The 17,071-nt window shown below is 35.6% G+C and overlaps 1 protein-coding gene across 3 annotated transcripts in view; it reads right to left on the reverse strand.

Annotated features, from left to right (window-relative positions):
- Positions 1-17,071, reverse strand: part of LOC129942510 (dynein beta chain, ciliary) — a 64,053-nt gene that overhangs the window by 14,398 nt on the left and 32,584 nt on the right. For 2 of the 3 annotated variants that reach the window (XR_008781049.1, XM_056051492.1), the window contains exons 25-32: positions 16,451-16,927; positions 16,030-16,394; positions 12,261-12,399; positions 12,031-12,197; positions 10,752-11,945; positions 9,131-10,696; positions 8,866-9,063; positions 8,421-8,528 (exon numbers count right to left, since the gene is read on the reverse strand). Coding sequence is in view for 2 of the 3 variants with exons in the window: in XM_056051492.1 (XP_055907467.1) it covers positions 8,429-8,528; positions 8,866-9,063; positions 9,131-10,696; positions 10,752-11,945; positions 12,031-12,197; positions 12,261-12,399; positions 16,030-16,394; positions 16,451-16,927 (4,206 nt within the window). In the remaining variant the exon portion in view is untranslated. Of the gene's footprint in view, positions 1-8,112; positions 8,529-8,865; positions 9,064-9,130; positions 10,697-10,751; positions 11,946-12,030; positions 12,198-12,260; positions 12,400-16,029; positions 16,395-16,450; positions 16,928-17,071 lie in introns of those variants that run through there. The other variant, XM_056051491.1, reaches the window with a different exon arrangement.

Here is a 17,071-nt window from a genome sequence, read left to right on the forward strand (position 1 = left end):
TGGGGCAGCCGGCAATATGTATTCGTATTGTCAAAAGGTTATTTGAATGTTTATGGTGCATAATTCGAGTATTCATTAATGCAACAAAACAGATAGTCGATTTTTGACGTTTATGAAAACCAAAATTTTATAATTACTTAATCTAGTATCACAACCAATGGTAGTAATACCAATAGATGGAGATAGCTTCTACGAAGATTGTTTTTTCTTTTTTGATTGTCATTGAAATTATTTTTGGTTGCTGTCTTCAAATTTCGAAGTTGGTTGCTGTCTAGACTTCATAGGGTATCATTGTGTTTATCTGGTCTTTGAATATGATAACCATAGTACTCTCATGGTGGAAGTCGAATAGGGCGGCATCTACATATTTTTTGTGGTATGTCTAGCGAAGACATTAATGGAGAAATCGATTGCAGTCGGGAGACTTATAAATGTTATAATTTGCAATAGAGAAAGGCTATAATGAATTAACGAAAGTCTGAGTGCGAGAGGAATACACATTTGTTTCTTTGTGTTTGTATTTTGGTTTTGTTGTATTTTTACATACGCAAAACGGTAGACTTTCTATACAAAGATGATAAGACAAAAGCAGGTGAATTGCGATTTCGTGTAGAAATTTTATATTCTTGGTTGAGATTTTATATTTTAGATAATTTGAGGATTGTATTAAGGAATTAGAATTTGAACTATTATTAATCGAGCATAAAGAAGTGTAAATCTTCAAAGTCTTGTTTTTTTGTTTTAATAAATAATTTTGTTGATTGTAACTAAACGCAATTCAAAAGCTGGTTACACAATTATTGACAATTATAGTGAAATAATATATTTTGATGCATGTTAAATTTTGTACACATTTATAAAGATAGTAAACATACCTACCATTATCGCATAATTGAAGGAAATTTTAGCTTGGACGTTTTTTAATGGTTGTGAATTTGTCTATACATTTGGAATAAACATAAAGTTTAACTACTGTTTTAAAATATAGGTACTAATAATAAAATTAAACTCCAAGAGAAATTTATGAAAAAAGCAAACATTTAATGATGCTATAGATCAACCGAGATAAGTCACGTTGAAAAAGTTATTAGTTGAACTATTCTTAAAAATTTTAAAACTACCAACAATATTTTGCATATGATGAAATAGTTTAATTTTAAAATATATATTAATGAGAATTGTTAAAAATTTTAATAGTATTTCTCAAAAGTTTTTATTTCTTATATAAACCAACACAAATTGGATGAATGAAATTAAATTGAATTCAATATCTTCTATTGTTCACGAGATATCGAGAACCAAACATCAATTTTTTCCAAATGTGGCTCTATTTTTTTAGATTTTATTTTTTTATGAAAAAACGGACTGTTGGATTTTTATGAAAATTAACTGAATGTCGAAAACAATATTGTTTATAAGATGCAATTAGTTTCAACCATAATTTGTACATATTTGAGTCGAAAATTTTATAAACAAAACTGTCGAATCGATTTGTCTCCAAATTTTAACATTAATGTCAAAAACGTTATACTTGTTGCACACAATTATTTTGGAAATAAAATCATTTTTTGATATTTCAAGTCAACTAAAATTTTAACCAACATTTTAAAATTGCTATGGTAAGAAGACCACCCATTAATTTTTTTAGAGCCCTTTTCGCATATTTTTGCTTCTTTATCTACATAAAAAAATTTATTTGAAGTCGATATTTCTACTTGTTCTTTAGCTTTGGATGACTAAAAAAACTTCGCGAACGTACTGACGTATGCACGCACACACAGACATCTTTCTAAGAACCTTTTATTTTGACTCGGAAGACCTTGAAATGTCAATATTTTTAATTCGACAAATCGGACTTCCTATGAAAAGTTAAAAATACCTTCTTCTACACTAATAATTAATAAGTTAAATAAAAAACGATTGGCGATTTTTCTTAAAGTCACACATCATAAAATAGACAAGCTGATACAATTGTATTAAAGGTACTTACAACAGCAAACAATATGTACATATGTACGTACCTAAATAACTAAATATATACTACATTTTTAGGTTGTTTATGGCCTCTAAGGTGTATTATCATTAATTATAAATTATAGCTAAAGCAAAAGTAGGATTGGAACATAAATAAAAGACATATATTTCAACTATCAAATTATCTGGACTAACATGAATAATTCATTTTTGTTTTTATTTTAAACTACCTACATATTTATAAAAAACTGTACCAACCTATCTACTAATCTCAAACAAAGTGTTAAGTGTACGAATATTATTACTGTCCGGATACTAGTAGGAATTCCCTTTGAAATTTTATGAAATACCTTCTTACCTACAAATACCCTTCATATCACCTACCAATTGATATTTAGCTACAAGAAAAAACTTTAAATTTAATCTTTAAATATTGCAGAAAAACTTAATGCCAAATAAAAGCAAAATATACATAACTATATCCAAACGTATAACTACCCCCATATTCTTCTTCTTTACAAAGATCTGCAATACGAAAATCGCATCGTAGCTTTGTATTCATAATACAAACCATTGTGCATGTATGTATGCATTAAGATCGCACACTAGGAGCAGCAGCCTTATGAATGTAAATAAAAACAAAAATCGGTAAAAGATCCTTAACAGGTTATGTAAGCATACAAAAATTTCATTTATCCCCTTATTGGACACACTGTTCAGCCATTTTTGTTTTACTCTACCGTTATTCATATAAAAGTGCATTGATATAAAGAAAAAACAAAAACAAATTTATTGGCCTTCATATGGAAGCTTTGGATTTGAAAACATATACAAGGATAGACTCAAATAGAGTGAAGGAAATTTGTTTGATATTTTGGTTGGAAAAATAATTATCTCCCTTATTCTGCTGGCTGCTTATGGGAATGGAAATAATATTTTTCTCTCGCTCCCCCGAAATGTCTCCACTGTCGATACTAGCGCCAATAGCTCGGCATCCTGTTGCCCTACAAAATTTTTGCTCATGAGAGTACTATAGTTTTCATATACAAAGATAGTACCATCACAGCAAAGACTCTGTCGTGTCTCCACATTTAAAGATTTAGGTGTACATTTCTGTTCCAACTAAGAGTTTACACATTACATTAATTTTATTGTTAATAAGGCAAGTTCTATGCTTGATTTTATAAAACGCTGGGCAAAGGAGTTCAATGATCCTTATGTTACCCTTTCTTTGTTTAATTGCCATGTTCGTCCTCATCTTGAATATGCTTCGCAGGTATTGACTCCCTATTACGAAATTCATAGAAAATGTATTGAATCAATTCAGCATAATTTCATTCGCTTTGCCCTAAAAGGTCTTCCTTGGGAAGATCCCTATGATCTGCCTCCCTATGAACATCGTATTCTACTTCTTCAAATGCAATCTCTCCATCAAAGGAGTGTTAATAATGACTAATGGTGAAATTGATGCACCTTATTTGCTATCTTGTGTACATTTGAATTACCGGGGCGGAACTCATCACCTTCGCACATTTGATTTTATACATATTGACTTCCATAGAACTAACTATGACAAAAATGGAGCTCTAAGTCGAAAGAGCACTTTATATAACTTAAACTGTTCATCGATAGATTTAAATTTAAATAAGGTGGTATTAAAATCATTGTTTAGAACCAGTGCGCCACTATCGTAAACGTTCTCATTTTATTTTTTGTTCTGTAATAGTTAAATGCTAATTTTGTTTTGTATTTTGTGCGTGTGTTAGGCTATATTTGTATTATTTTTTACTAACAACTAACACATGCACTTATGATGAGCCTCTGATCGTAGTTTGACGCTTGCTATAAGCTTAATACTTTCTGAAATTCTGAAGTGTAAAAAAAAAAAAAACTGTAAGAAAAGTTTAGGCGAACAAATAAAAAAAAAAAATGTATTATGTTTTATTTCATAACAATACAATACCTTTTACTTACTTATTTACTTGCCTATAATAGTTCAAATTCTAATTCCTTAATACAATCCTCAAATTATCAAAAATATAAAATCTCAACCAAGAATATAAAATTTCTACACGAAATCGCAATTCACCTGCTTTTGTCTTATCATCTTTGTATAGAAAGTCTACCGTTTTGCGTATGTAAAAATACAACCAAACCAAAATACAAACACAAAAAACAAATGTGTATTCCCCTCGCACTCAGACTTTCGTTAATTCACTATAGTCTTTTTCTATTGCAAATTATAACATTTATAAGTCTCCCGACTGCAATCGATTTCTCCATTAATGTCTTCGCTAGACATACCACAAGAAATATGTAGATGCCGCCCTATACGACTTCCACCATGAGAGTACTATAGTTTTCATATAGAAAGACAATATTTAGGGGATATGACATGTGTTTTTATTTTGGTTTGGTTATATTTGTTGATTACAAACGCAAATGTTCAAATGGTAGACATGTGCATTCAAGAGGACACAAGCGTCCACAGGTTTTTCTCAAAACCCACCTCTGTCTATCAACTCCTACTCTCACCTCCCCGCGGTGAACATCGGGTGCCTAGTACCTCAACTGGAGATTGGGTTCCAACCCCAGTGGAAAGTTGTTGGGGGCAGCAAACGAGAGAGGGGGGGAGAGGTGTTTCCACTAAGGCACCTCTCCTTATCCAGGCGGCAGCGGACGAATTCTCGAGATAGAATCAACGGTGGCGTCTACAGTTCCAGTAAGGTCGAACTACTTAGTGAACACCTTATAGGGCTTCTTCGACATATTCGGAGCCCAGGCCTATAAGGAGCGGTTCATCCGGCTCCCCTTCCTTGGAGTTATACTAAGGATCTGGCCCTCCAGGTTGGGGGTTGTGCCGTCGGGGTGACTTCATGGCCACGTAAAAACATCATAGTTTCGAAGCAACAACAAGCCTCGGATAAGGACGGATTCACTGTTGACAACCCACGCAAACGAAATAAGAACAACGAACTTCGGATATGTACGTGGAATGTTAGGTCCCTTAACAGACCACGTGCAGCCGAACAATTAGCGGAAGCCCTAAACTGCTGCAAGGCAGATATTACAGCCATCCAAGAAGTGCGATGGGATGGACCGGGTAAACGCAAACTAAAAGACTGCGATATCTACTACGGCGACTGCTACCGAGAACAAAGACAGCGTCTATTTGGGTGTGGATTTGTTGTTGGAACTAGGCTCAGGCAAAAAGTCTTGAGTTTCAACAGTGTGAGCGAGCGCATCACGACAATCCGCATCAAGGCTAAATTCGCCAACATAAGCCTAATATGCGCGCATGCCCCAACAGAGGAGAAAGATGAAGACACCAAAGATATGTTCTTCGAGCTCTTGGACAAGACATATGAGCAGTGCCCTGGCTATGACATTAAAATTGTCTTAGGAGATTTTAATGCCAAGCTAGGAAGAGAAGACATCTTTTGTGGCATAATCGGGAGATACAGCCTGCACGACACCACCTCCGACAACGGATTCAGGCTGGTCGATTTCGCTGCGGGGCGAGACGTTCTGGTAGCTAGTACGCAGTTCACGCATCTTAATATCCACAAGGGGACATGGAAATCTCCTGATCAATCAACCGTCAACCAGATTGACCACATTGCGATCGACGCACGACACTTCTCCAGTATCCAGGATATCCGAACATTCCGAGAGGCCAACATTGACTCGGACCACTACCTCGTTGTAGCCAAGGTACGGCTACGGATATCCCGATCCAAGCCAAAACAAGGAGGTACTGTGAGAAGATTCGACGTTAGACGGCTACAATCGCAAGAGACAGCCATGTCCTTTTCCGATCGAGTCTCTAGTAACCTCCTAAGGAGTCCTATGCTTCCTGCATTAAGCATTGAAAACCAGTGGCAACATTGCCTTGCAGCCATCAGAGATGCCGCCTCTGAAGTGCTAGGTTTCACAAGGCCACCACAGCGAAACCCCTGGTTTGACGACGAATGCCGGCAAGCGCACGCAGCGAAACAAGAGGCATACAAAACGGCGCTGCACAAAAGGACTAGAGCTGCTCGCGAGCTCTACGAGCAGAAGAGGAGAGAGGAACACCTGCTTCTTAGACGGAAAAAAAGAGAGCATGAGAAGCGCGCGATCGAGGAGATAGAGGGATGTCACAACAGGAATGAGGTTCGTAAATTTTACCAAAAGGTAAAAAAAACCTCCCAAGGGTACCAGCCACGAACCGAAGCCTGTAAAGACGATCAAGGGAACATCGTAGTAGAACCACAGTCGATGCTGAGAATATGGAAAGATCACTTCTCCAAATTATATAACGGCGATGACGAACCGAACTCCGCTGTAAGGGAGATAGAACCACTCAATCTCGGCGACGCAGATCAACAATTCCACCTACCCGACCTTGACGAAGTGAAGATAGCTATATCTAAACTTAAGTCAAACAAAGCTGCTGGAGCTGACAGCATCACCGCCGAACTATTCAAAGCAGCAGGCGATGACTTGGTAGGGAGCATGCACCAACTCATCTGCAAAATTTGGTCGGAAGAAAGCATGCCCGATGAGTGGAATCTCAGCATAGTGTGCCCGATACATAAGAAAGGAGACCCTCTAAACTGCGCCAACTACAGAGGCATCAGTCTCCTTAACATTGCGTATAAGATCCTCTCTGCCGTATTATGTGAACGTCTGAAGCCATTCGTCAACAACCTGATTGGTCCTTATCAGTGTGGCTTCAGACCAGGAAAGTCCACTATCGACCAAATATTCACACTACGGCAGATCTTGGAAAAAACCCAGGAGCTTCAAATCGATACCCACCATCTCTTTATCGATTTTAAAGCCGCGTATGACAGCATCTATAGGGAAGAGCTCTACCGAGCAATGTCTAGTTTTGGCATCCCTGTCAAACTTATCCGTTTGTGCAGAATGACGATGGAGAATGCACGCTGCTCTATCAAGGTCGGAAAAGATCTTACCGATGCATTTGATGTCAAAAAAGGTTTTAGACAAGGCGATGCACTGTCATGCGACTTCTTCAACATCGTTCTGGAAAGAATTGTGCAAAACTCAACCGTAAACACTAGAGGCAGAATCTTCCAAAGATCCATCCAATTACTCGGATACGCAGATGATATTGACATAATTGGAAGATCAAAGCGTGATGTCAGTGGAGCGTTTTTGAGCATTGCGAAGGAAGCGAAGAAGATGGGTTTAGTGGTCAATGAGGGCAAGACCAAGTATATGCTGTCATAAAAAAAGGACACTGAACGACGACGTCTTGGACAAAACGTCACCATGGACAGCTATAACTTTGAGGTAGTTAAGGACTTTGTCTACCTAGGCACCGCTATTAATGCAGACAACGACACCAGCGCTGAAATCAAATGAAGAATAACTCTTGCAAATCGCTGCTTCTTTGGACTTGAAGGCAATTGAGAAGTAAAGTCCTCTCTCGAGCATGTAAAATCACCATCTATAAGACACTCATCATCCCGGTTCTCATTTATGGCGCTGAGGCCTGGACCCTGTCAAAGAAAGATGAGAGCGTCTTAGGATGCTTCGAGAGAAAAATTCTTCGGGCGATTTTTGGTCCCGTACGCATAGATGGAGAATGGAGGAGAAGATATAACGACGAGCTGTACGGGCTGTACAGCGACACTGACCTAGTTAGCAGAATCAAAGTCCAACGGCTTAGATGGCTAGGTCATGTAGAGCGGATGGACATCAACGCTCCAGCCCGGAAGGTCTTCGAATCCAATCCCGAGGGACGGCGCAGTAGAGAAAGACCTCGACTCAGGTGGCGCACCCAGGTGGGAGAGGACCTCAACCAACTTGGCGTGCGAAACTGGAGACAGCTAGCTAGGGACCGAGCTGGCTGGAGACGCTTGTTGGTTGAGGCCCAGGTCCGCCCCGGACTGTAGCGCCACCTTAAGTAAGTAAGTAAACGCAAACGGCAGTCTTTCTACCCGAAGATGATAAGTCAAAGGCATATGAATTGAGCTTTCGTAAGGAATTTTATATTCTGAGATTGAGATTTTATATGTTTGATGATTCGAGGATTGTAACGGGTTATCCTTGAACTTTTTTCCAAATCTACTACATTTAATTAAGTCTTAAGTTTACGATTAAAACATCTTTATTTTGTGGGCTCTGTGCACTTTTTCATTGCATTATTTAAATTATATATTTAATTTAAAAAAAAAATATATTGTGACATGTATTATACTATTTTATAATATTTAAATATACACTCTTTTGTATGAAGCATTAGCAGTTACAAATAACCATTTACTTTCGATATTATTTTATATAATTTTTCGGAAGTTAGATCCATTTGCATATTTGTGCATGTTTTGCTTTTCGTGGCTACTAACTTAATTGGTGTAAATACAATTTAAGCTACAAGCTTGTTCAAGGTAGACACTTAAAATAAGTTATTGTTTTCTTTTTAAAACATTTACTTTATTTCTTAACATTGTAAAATCAAAGCCACACCACCTAAGATCCATTTCGAGGGTTGGTCTTTAGTACTTAAGTTAAATGTCCACACATAAGTAGATCCTCGTGATCTATTACAAAAGAAGAAGATAAGAAAACAAAACAACCGACTGAAATTTTAAAACCATTAGAGCTTTTTGATATCATTTTTTAAGATATACAAACAAAACGATAACGATTTTAAACAAAAATTAACGTAAAGGCATATTGCTTAACCGTTTGAGACCTTTTTTGGTCCACATTTTCGCAAACATTTTTAAAACAGACAAAATTAATGTTGATAAATAGAAAATGTATTGTCGTCAAATCGATAGACAAGTAGAAGAGGAAAAAATTAGACGATAACAAAAATAATAGAAATCAAAATTTAATAAGAAAAACCTTCAATGCAAATGCCAGTTTTCTTACCTGGTTTTATAAAGTGGACATTCATAGATTCCTCTGAGAGCTTCTTGCTTCTCTTGAATTGTTGACTTTATGTATATGACGGGCATTGTGCAAATAATTTCCTTTGAACGCAGATTTACAAGAGTTTTTAGATTACAATCCCAACTGGCCCCATCTAAGTACAGCGAATGTACAAATGCCCCTTCCACTGGAGGGAGGCTGAAATAAAACGAAAGAAATTAGTTTTAACGTAATGAAACACACAGATAAAAAAAATCAATATCACCTTATATCTTCCTTTTCCTTTTTGGTGACATCGCAGCTTAGGCACATTCGGTCAAGCGGTAAATCATGCTTCCTAGCTGATTCTTGCATAATAGCTGTTAAAAAGCTTTGCGGATTAAAAAGACCACCCAGCCAAATGACACATGGAAGCTTAAAGTCGTTTAGCCAGATTGCTAATTCCCTGATACGATGAATCAGGTCACCAAACCATCCCTGTAGACTCATCATGCTTGGGTAGGCCAATTTTGTCCAACTTTGTGGTAAGTAATTATAGAAAATGGCGTTATGCAACTTTTCCATGTCTGCAGTAATTGTAAGTTCTCCTTTAAGGCCGAGAAGAAGTTCACGAAGAGACCTCTTAATCTCCTTTATAAGTGCATTAGTTCGTTCGCACTCTTGCAGGGCAACAACAACAAACGGAGTTTTCTTTTCGATTCGATTGAGAAGGCTTTTCAAATTAAACTCATCTTGCAACTTGTCCAAAAACTCATCTATTGCTATTTTAACCAGTTCCTCTCTGGGTGCTTCGTAGTTTGAATTAAGATCAGATTCACGGGGTTGTAATTCAAAAATTGAATTCAGGAGGTTTTCGGAAGCAGTAGTTAGAAAGCTTATTTCAGCATTAGGGTGCAGGCCATACAGAATTGGTGATTCATTAGGTAACATTTCGTTAATATAATCGTGATAACCGATAAAATCCATATTTGGGGGAGATGGAAAACCAGGACAAAGTTCAAACTCTCCATCGATGAGGTCCTGTCGCAAAAGTTCCTCGAGGTATGTCTGACAAAGTCTTCGGTCCCAATCGTCTGTTATGTGTCCACCATACATTATTTCTCCCAAAAGATATCTAAGATCTTCCCAAGGAATTCTGTTACTTCCTTCCAAATAGTTATACAAAACATAGGCACTTATATTAAGGTCACCAATGTTAAAAGGATACACTTTGTTCCATCCTAACGGTCCGAATTTTCTTCTTTCACCTACCACTGAATGAAAATAACATAGCGCAAAGAGAATAGATTTGAACTCGGCCTCTTGTGTACATTTTTCCAAAAATTCTTGATTGAAATTGTCCCAAGCTTTGTGTATATTTGACGCCATGCCTGTTGGGGGTTCATTTACTATCTTCACAGATGACTCTAGTATTCCTTGTGGTATAATATGGTATTGCAGGTCTACTGCAGGTTCAGCGCTTATAAATAGTCTGAAATCTGGATGAACGTTTTCATCAATATTTTCTATTATTTTGTCAAGTTTGGAAAGCCAACCAACTACCAAGTGGATATTTTGCAGGATAACCCATTGCCCAAGCTTCAAAGCCATTTTAAGAGCTTTTTCAGCAGAAATTTCTTGTCCTTGCCCAAGAGATATATTATAGAGATTTCCAAGTTCTACTGAAAACTTTAATTGCATACCGAGTTTCTCAACGCTATCCATAGGATCGACGCCCGGCGAAAGAATAAATAGAACTGGGGTATTTGGGTATACTTCTTGAAATATTTCAGAAAATGGAACGACTTTTAAAACTGAATACTTTTCACCCATGACTTTTTCGACAAAGAACCTTAAGAAAAACGATAGAAGGGTATTAATTGTAAATAAACCAAATATTTTTTTACCTTATTGCGTGTGTGATTCGATCAGGTCTAAGAGCACGAATGATGCAAAGCTTTTGTGATGGGCTTCTGTGTTTCCATTCACCGGGAAAATTTTCTCGTTCAGGAACACAATTTTCGAGGAATTTTCTCCAACGCTTTGGATAGTTTTCAACGTCTTTGTCTATACCATAGAAATTGTCCATTGCTGCAAGATGTCGTATGCCACCCCATGATGCGCGACTCAAAAATTCAACTGGTGAAATGGCATTAAGATCGTGAGGATATCTTAACAAAAAATCAATCTCGTCCTTGGTAATCGATTTTGAATAAAGCATTATGCGTAGTATCATATGGAAAGTGAAAATGAGTTTATCGCGTTCGAAGAGTCCTCTTATTGTGTACACAAAACATTGATATGTTATAGAGTCCACTAGTGAAACCACTCGATTCTCTAAGCTTTTTTGCTTGACTTCTGCTTGAGCTATTGCCCGGCGAAAAACAACCATAAATGTCTTAAGAGAGAACTTGTACATTGGGTTAATTTTGTCAAGATCACTTAGGACAAAAAATAATATCGACGCCCTTTGAGCTGCAGATCGGTAAATGTTTCGAGTCTTATCAACCTGTATTGTAGTAATATTTGCCTCTGTCACTTTTGTTTCAATTTCTTCAACAGTTTTCTTCGTATTCTCAAGATTAAGCACTAGGGTATGGTCTTCAAGAACATTTTCACCTGAGGATGCCAATCTTGCTAAGAGTTGATCTTCTAGATCCTTAAGAGAAATTTTAAACTTATTTTGCTGGATAGTAACCTGAATTTTCATTTTCTCTAAATCCGGACGTTCTATTTTTACAACTTCAGCTAGCAGTTGTTCTTCAAGTCCATCTTGAGTTACAGTGAAATTAATTAGTGTCATCTGGGCTTGAAGTTCAGGTTTGTAATGCGGGTTAGCTAATTTCGTTTGCAAAATTAATCGAAAATTTGAGTTGAACTCTACTTCCTTGTCTCCGATTTTAATGTATCGTCCTTTTTTTATGAAAGTTCGATTTAGTAGCGGTTCAAGGACCGTATCAATTGTTTCCTCAATTTGCTCGATGAGGACAATATTTCCAGCGCACATTGACTTCTCTAAAATTTCCAAATACCCGTTTTGAATCAAACGTATTATGACCAGATCACTACCAAACTTGTTTTTAATCCACTTTACACCTTGCCTTTGGATAAGAATACACACATGAGAAAAGAATAGATATTTGCTTTTCTTGAACAATTCCCAATCTAATTAAAAAGCTAACTTACAGTTGTGGATCAATCATCAATGGCCATCTACTAGAGTATGTTAATATTGTTGCATTTTCAGTTGACATTTGATCCATAGGCAAGCCTTGATTGTTCCACACAGCAGTTCGAGCTTCATCGTGTAAAGATGTAAAGAAATCGGTATTCACAGAATGTGGAATGTTCGGCTTTAAAAAAAGTGTAAGGAAATTAAAAATAGAAATGATCGTTCTCATATGGCAAGAAAATACCACAATATTTTTGAAATAAGGCATCCACATTTGCTCTCGTAATTCGAGTCTATATCTGCGTGTAAAACTTCCAACATACGAAAGAAATGATGATATTAAGAGAATATCCCCCGGAAGAGCTTCAATTTTTTCCTTAAGGCTGTAATAATGAAATGTTTAGTTAGGTCATACAATAAAATATATTTTGTGTGCAAGAATCATAAAACATAAAATGACGTGAGTAGCGTCCAAGGATTGGTTTTGGGATTTAAGTAAGTCGCGTTTCAATTAAGTTGAGAAGTACAAGGCGGTACAAGTTAGCAACGTCATAAAATAATATTTTAATCAAACAGAGACAAAACATTAACTTGAGAAATGATTATAACTTCGCGGATATTTGAAAGACAATTTGATAATAATTGAGAGAATCATTTTTGTCTATTTGGCGCTATAGTATATCAATTGTTTTGTTTTTATAATTAAAATAATAAACATATTTCAAAACAAAATATTGACAACACCATACTGGTTAGCAGTCGCATGATGTTTATTGCGTAGGACTGTCGCCCAAGAGGTTTTCTTTCCTTCAAGGGTACTGCCTCTTGCAAGGAACTGAGAAATCCTCTAAGACTAATTCTTGTTATGAAAAGTTGTTTCTTAGTCGTTTGGATGCGACACATAAACTTTAAGTCCCCTCCATCCCTGATATGACCCACACATAAGAATGATTGTGAGCTACTAGGTCCTTATTTTCTATGAACTGTAGCACCACCTAATTTATTAATTTTAATCATGGCTACCTATACAAAATATTATTTTTAAAATAATTCTTTAACCAAAATCGCTATTAATATTTTTAGTTTCTCTCTTGACCAATAGTTCAAATTATGTGCTTCGCTATGAAAACTCAGTATGTAATTATTCAAAACTATAATAGTGTATATTTTCTAATTTCAAAACAAATGGAGTTTTTTGGTGGTTTAACTATAAGTACAAGTTATTCACCAAACATTTCGTTTTATTAATTAAGGAATAAGACATGAGCCTCTTCTATTTTAAATTTATCAATTAAAGATTTTTTTTACGGAAGGTTCAAAAAGGGTACATGTAAATAAATCAATAAAAAAATTATATCAATAATATTAATAAGAAAGAACGTATACGCCGCAGCGAACACTCTTGAACATGTATTTATTGCACTCATATTTATTTTATTAATTCATATAAATGTACACTTCGTGTCACATGAATAGGGACAAGCTTTTTTCGTTTTTACTTGACTATAGTTTTACATTTAGGTTTTTTGGAGATAAAACAAATGTGGAATGAATATAAAGTATGTATTAAGTTTATATTGAAACACACAAATTTTTGGATTAAGTTGATAAACTCAAGTTTTACGGTGGTTTTTCCGAAGAAGGTCATACAAAGTGCCTGTTTTTTTTGTGCCACATGAATATGGACAAGATTTAAATTTTCCTGGAATAACCTTTAAAATAAAAAAAAACCTATAGTTAAGGTAAATACTGGTGTTATTGAATATTTTTTTTTTTGACAGGAGGAAATCTTCAAAAGACACTTGGCAGTATTCGACACCAAGTAGTGTGGGACTTTTAACCACTAAAACCACCTCTTCATCAGGACCAATCTTGAAGGATCGACTTCCGATTTTTCTTTCTTAATTTTATACAATCACTTTGGGAGAAATTTAAACTTTTAATACTTTCCCATGTTTTTTTAGACCATAAGCTCTTGGTTCTTCTTAATCTCCGAATGTGGTTTCTTATATTCAAGACGGACTCCATTTCAGAATTAGTATGACTTTGCAGTCTCTGGTTGTGCGACACAGCGAATTTTTTAACAACTTCTGTAACCATTTCTATTTGTAAGTCACGTTGTAGATCGGTATTTCTTATGTACCAAGGTGCATTAACTATTCCACGAAGGACTTTGTTTTGGAATTTTCGGATGATTTCGGTATTTGTTTTCTTTGTACAGTCCCATTATTGGATTCCATAGGTCCAAACAGGCTTTAGTACTTGATTATACAGCATTATTTTGTTTTGGATTGATAAATCAGAGTTGTTACCAAGCAACCAGTACATTTTCCTATATTTTAAGTTTAGTTCTTCTCTTTTCTTTTTGATGTGCTCTTTCCACTTAAGCTTTGCATCCAAAGTCATTCCAAGGTATTTGGCCGCATTGGCGCAGGTACAGCTTGATTATTAATGATTATTGGAATATTGTTTATCTTTTTATTTGCAAAGTTTATATGTGAAGATTTTGTTTCATTGAGTTTGATACGCCATTTTTCGGTCCAAGCTCCCACTGTGTCGACGGCATTTTGTGTTATTGAATGAAATAAAATAATTTTTAGTAATGTGTGCTGCCCCTGGTTTCTGAATCACTTTAAGTCACATGTGATGTGCGGATTCATGGAGTGAAGTCAGTAAATTGAGCGAAATATTGTCCCAAAACCATTTTTTGGTAGATTTTTCTTGAAAGCTATCCCCATGATGTTCAGGTCAGAAGAATACATATGTGGACCATCAAGTGCACGGTCTCGTATAAAAGATGATTGCTCCCCATACCATTACACCGCTTCCTTTGCTGTGCCGTTTTTCAAAATAGATTCGTTCCTTTCCTAAATCAAGGAAAAAGCAGCTATATCCATCAGGTCCGACCAAATACATTTTGTTTATCGACAGTATGCCAAGCTCGATTTCACCTCATGTGATTTGTTGCAAAATTAAGTTTTGGTGGTTTTTTCTTCATTTGTTGGTATCGTATATGGTCTGCCTCCTGTATCACCCGAGCAACAGTCGATCTTCTAGCATTTACCCCAAATTATGCCTTGATTTTACTAATGGAAAGCGTCAAATTTGAAGAAATTCTCACTATCGCACCCTTTTCTAAAATGACGTGGATTTTATGACTCTTCCTTTGTGGTTTTTTCCATACCTATCTGGGTCCTTGAAGGAGTTGTATACAAAATTTCAATTTTTTATTTATTCTAATTTTTCTGGCAAGGTATAGACCCTTGGCTTGGTTAGACCCTTACTGTACTCATACTTCTTAATTATATCTTATTTATATATATATATTATATTTATTACTCGTACGAAGCTCCCAAACAATCAGAGTATCCTTTTATCTGATTTAAAACACGCTTGTAGGTAAATTTATATCTTGTCCCTATTTACTCGTATGTGATACAAAAAAAACAGGTACTTTTTACGACCTCTTTCGGAGATTCCAAAATTTGTCTTTACAATATAAACTTAACACTTTCATTCCACATTTGAATCTTTCGACAAATTTCAAGTTCGTATTGAAAAATAAAACATACAAATTTTTTCTTATCAAATAAACGGAAAGCGATGTGAAATATTTTAAGACATTTGACGGATATTGATTGGGTCTCATTAAAATGTTTCATAGCACATTGCCACATTCAGAGTTAACAGTTTCAACGTAAAAGATGAGGGTATTTCACCTTAAAAATAAACTCTTATTTTATAATATTTAATACCTTAAAATCCTTTCATATAGATAGGTTTTCCTTGTACAAATTATCATCTTTATTAGTATCGTTTATAATTTACAAATAGAAGTGGACACCAATAGAGGGCGCGTGCTTTGAAAACAAAAAAAGTTTGGCAAATATTGAAGGTCCGAGTATTTTTTTATTTTAGCGACTTGTTTATGTTTTGTATAATAATTTGTAAACAATACACTTTATAAACAAAAGATAATGTATAAAACATAGCATTCAAATGAGTTCTGTTACCTCAACACCGATTCCTTCCATCGAATATTTTCACTAGAAAGACCATTCACAAGTCTATGCGCTAAATCAATTGTAAATGCAGTTCTATCTGCCTCATTTTGGCATTTTTGCTTTTGTACTACAGCCTCTTCAAATTCCGATTGAATATCGTGTAGTTTTTGTTCTAGATTTGAAATTTTTGTTTTCAAATACTTAAGACGTTCTCTAGCGGATTTGAGTTCACTTTGTGAGTTGTGAAGAGCTTTCTGCTTAGGGCCAACAATTAGAAAAATTTGATGGTATCGGTGCAAATTAATAACCCAAGCACAAAGTCCTGCAGCTGCAACTGATTTTTGAACAATCTTTTCTGGATTAAACTCAGGGTCCTGAAATAATATAATAATTAGGTTCCCTACGTGATTCACTTATTACTTTCATTCACCTTCAAATAGTCTTGTAAGGTTTCAATAATATTTGGGTGTATATTATCTCTATCATAATTAACCAAATCATTCAAGAATTGGTCAACTCGAACCATCATCAACTTGGCTGATTTCCAGCTACGATCGCGTGGCACTCTTCCATTTACTGCTAAAAGCACCATAACTGCTGCGCAGACGTTTACCACAGCTTTGGGAGGGGAACCAAATGACTTCAATTCAGTTATATTATTTTTATTAAGAGTGTTAAGCGCAGCCTGTGCTGCAACTAGGGCGGGCTCAGCTTTACGCAAATCTTCTTCGAACATTTGTGTTTTAATTGAAACGTCTTCCTCAATTATTCGCACACGTCTTTCCTCTTCTGATGCGATTAGTTGTTCTTTTTGAACTTTATTACTTTCATCGGTAATGATAACAATCAGTTTATCAGCTGCTAAGTTTTTTGAATTAAGTTGAACTTCTTGAATTGCTAGTTGGTCCTTAAAAAAATTGTACTATATTTGATCGCAAAAAGTGTATAACAAAATAGAATGTATAGCTAAACATCATTAATATATTAGAAAATAATAAAGATCTATTAAATTACACTATTTTAACATATTACAAAATATTGTGCTACTATT

The sequence above is a fragment of the Eupeodes corollae genome, chromosome 1, assembly GCF_945859685.1.
Source record: "Eupeodes corollae chromosome 1, idEupCoro1.1, whole genome shotgun sequence".
NCBI lineage: Eukaryota > Metazoa > Arthropoda > Insecta > Diptera > Syrphidae > Eupeodes > Eupeodes corollae.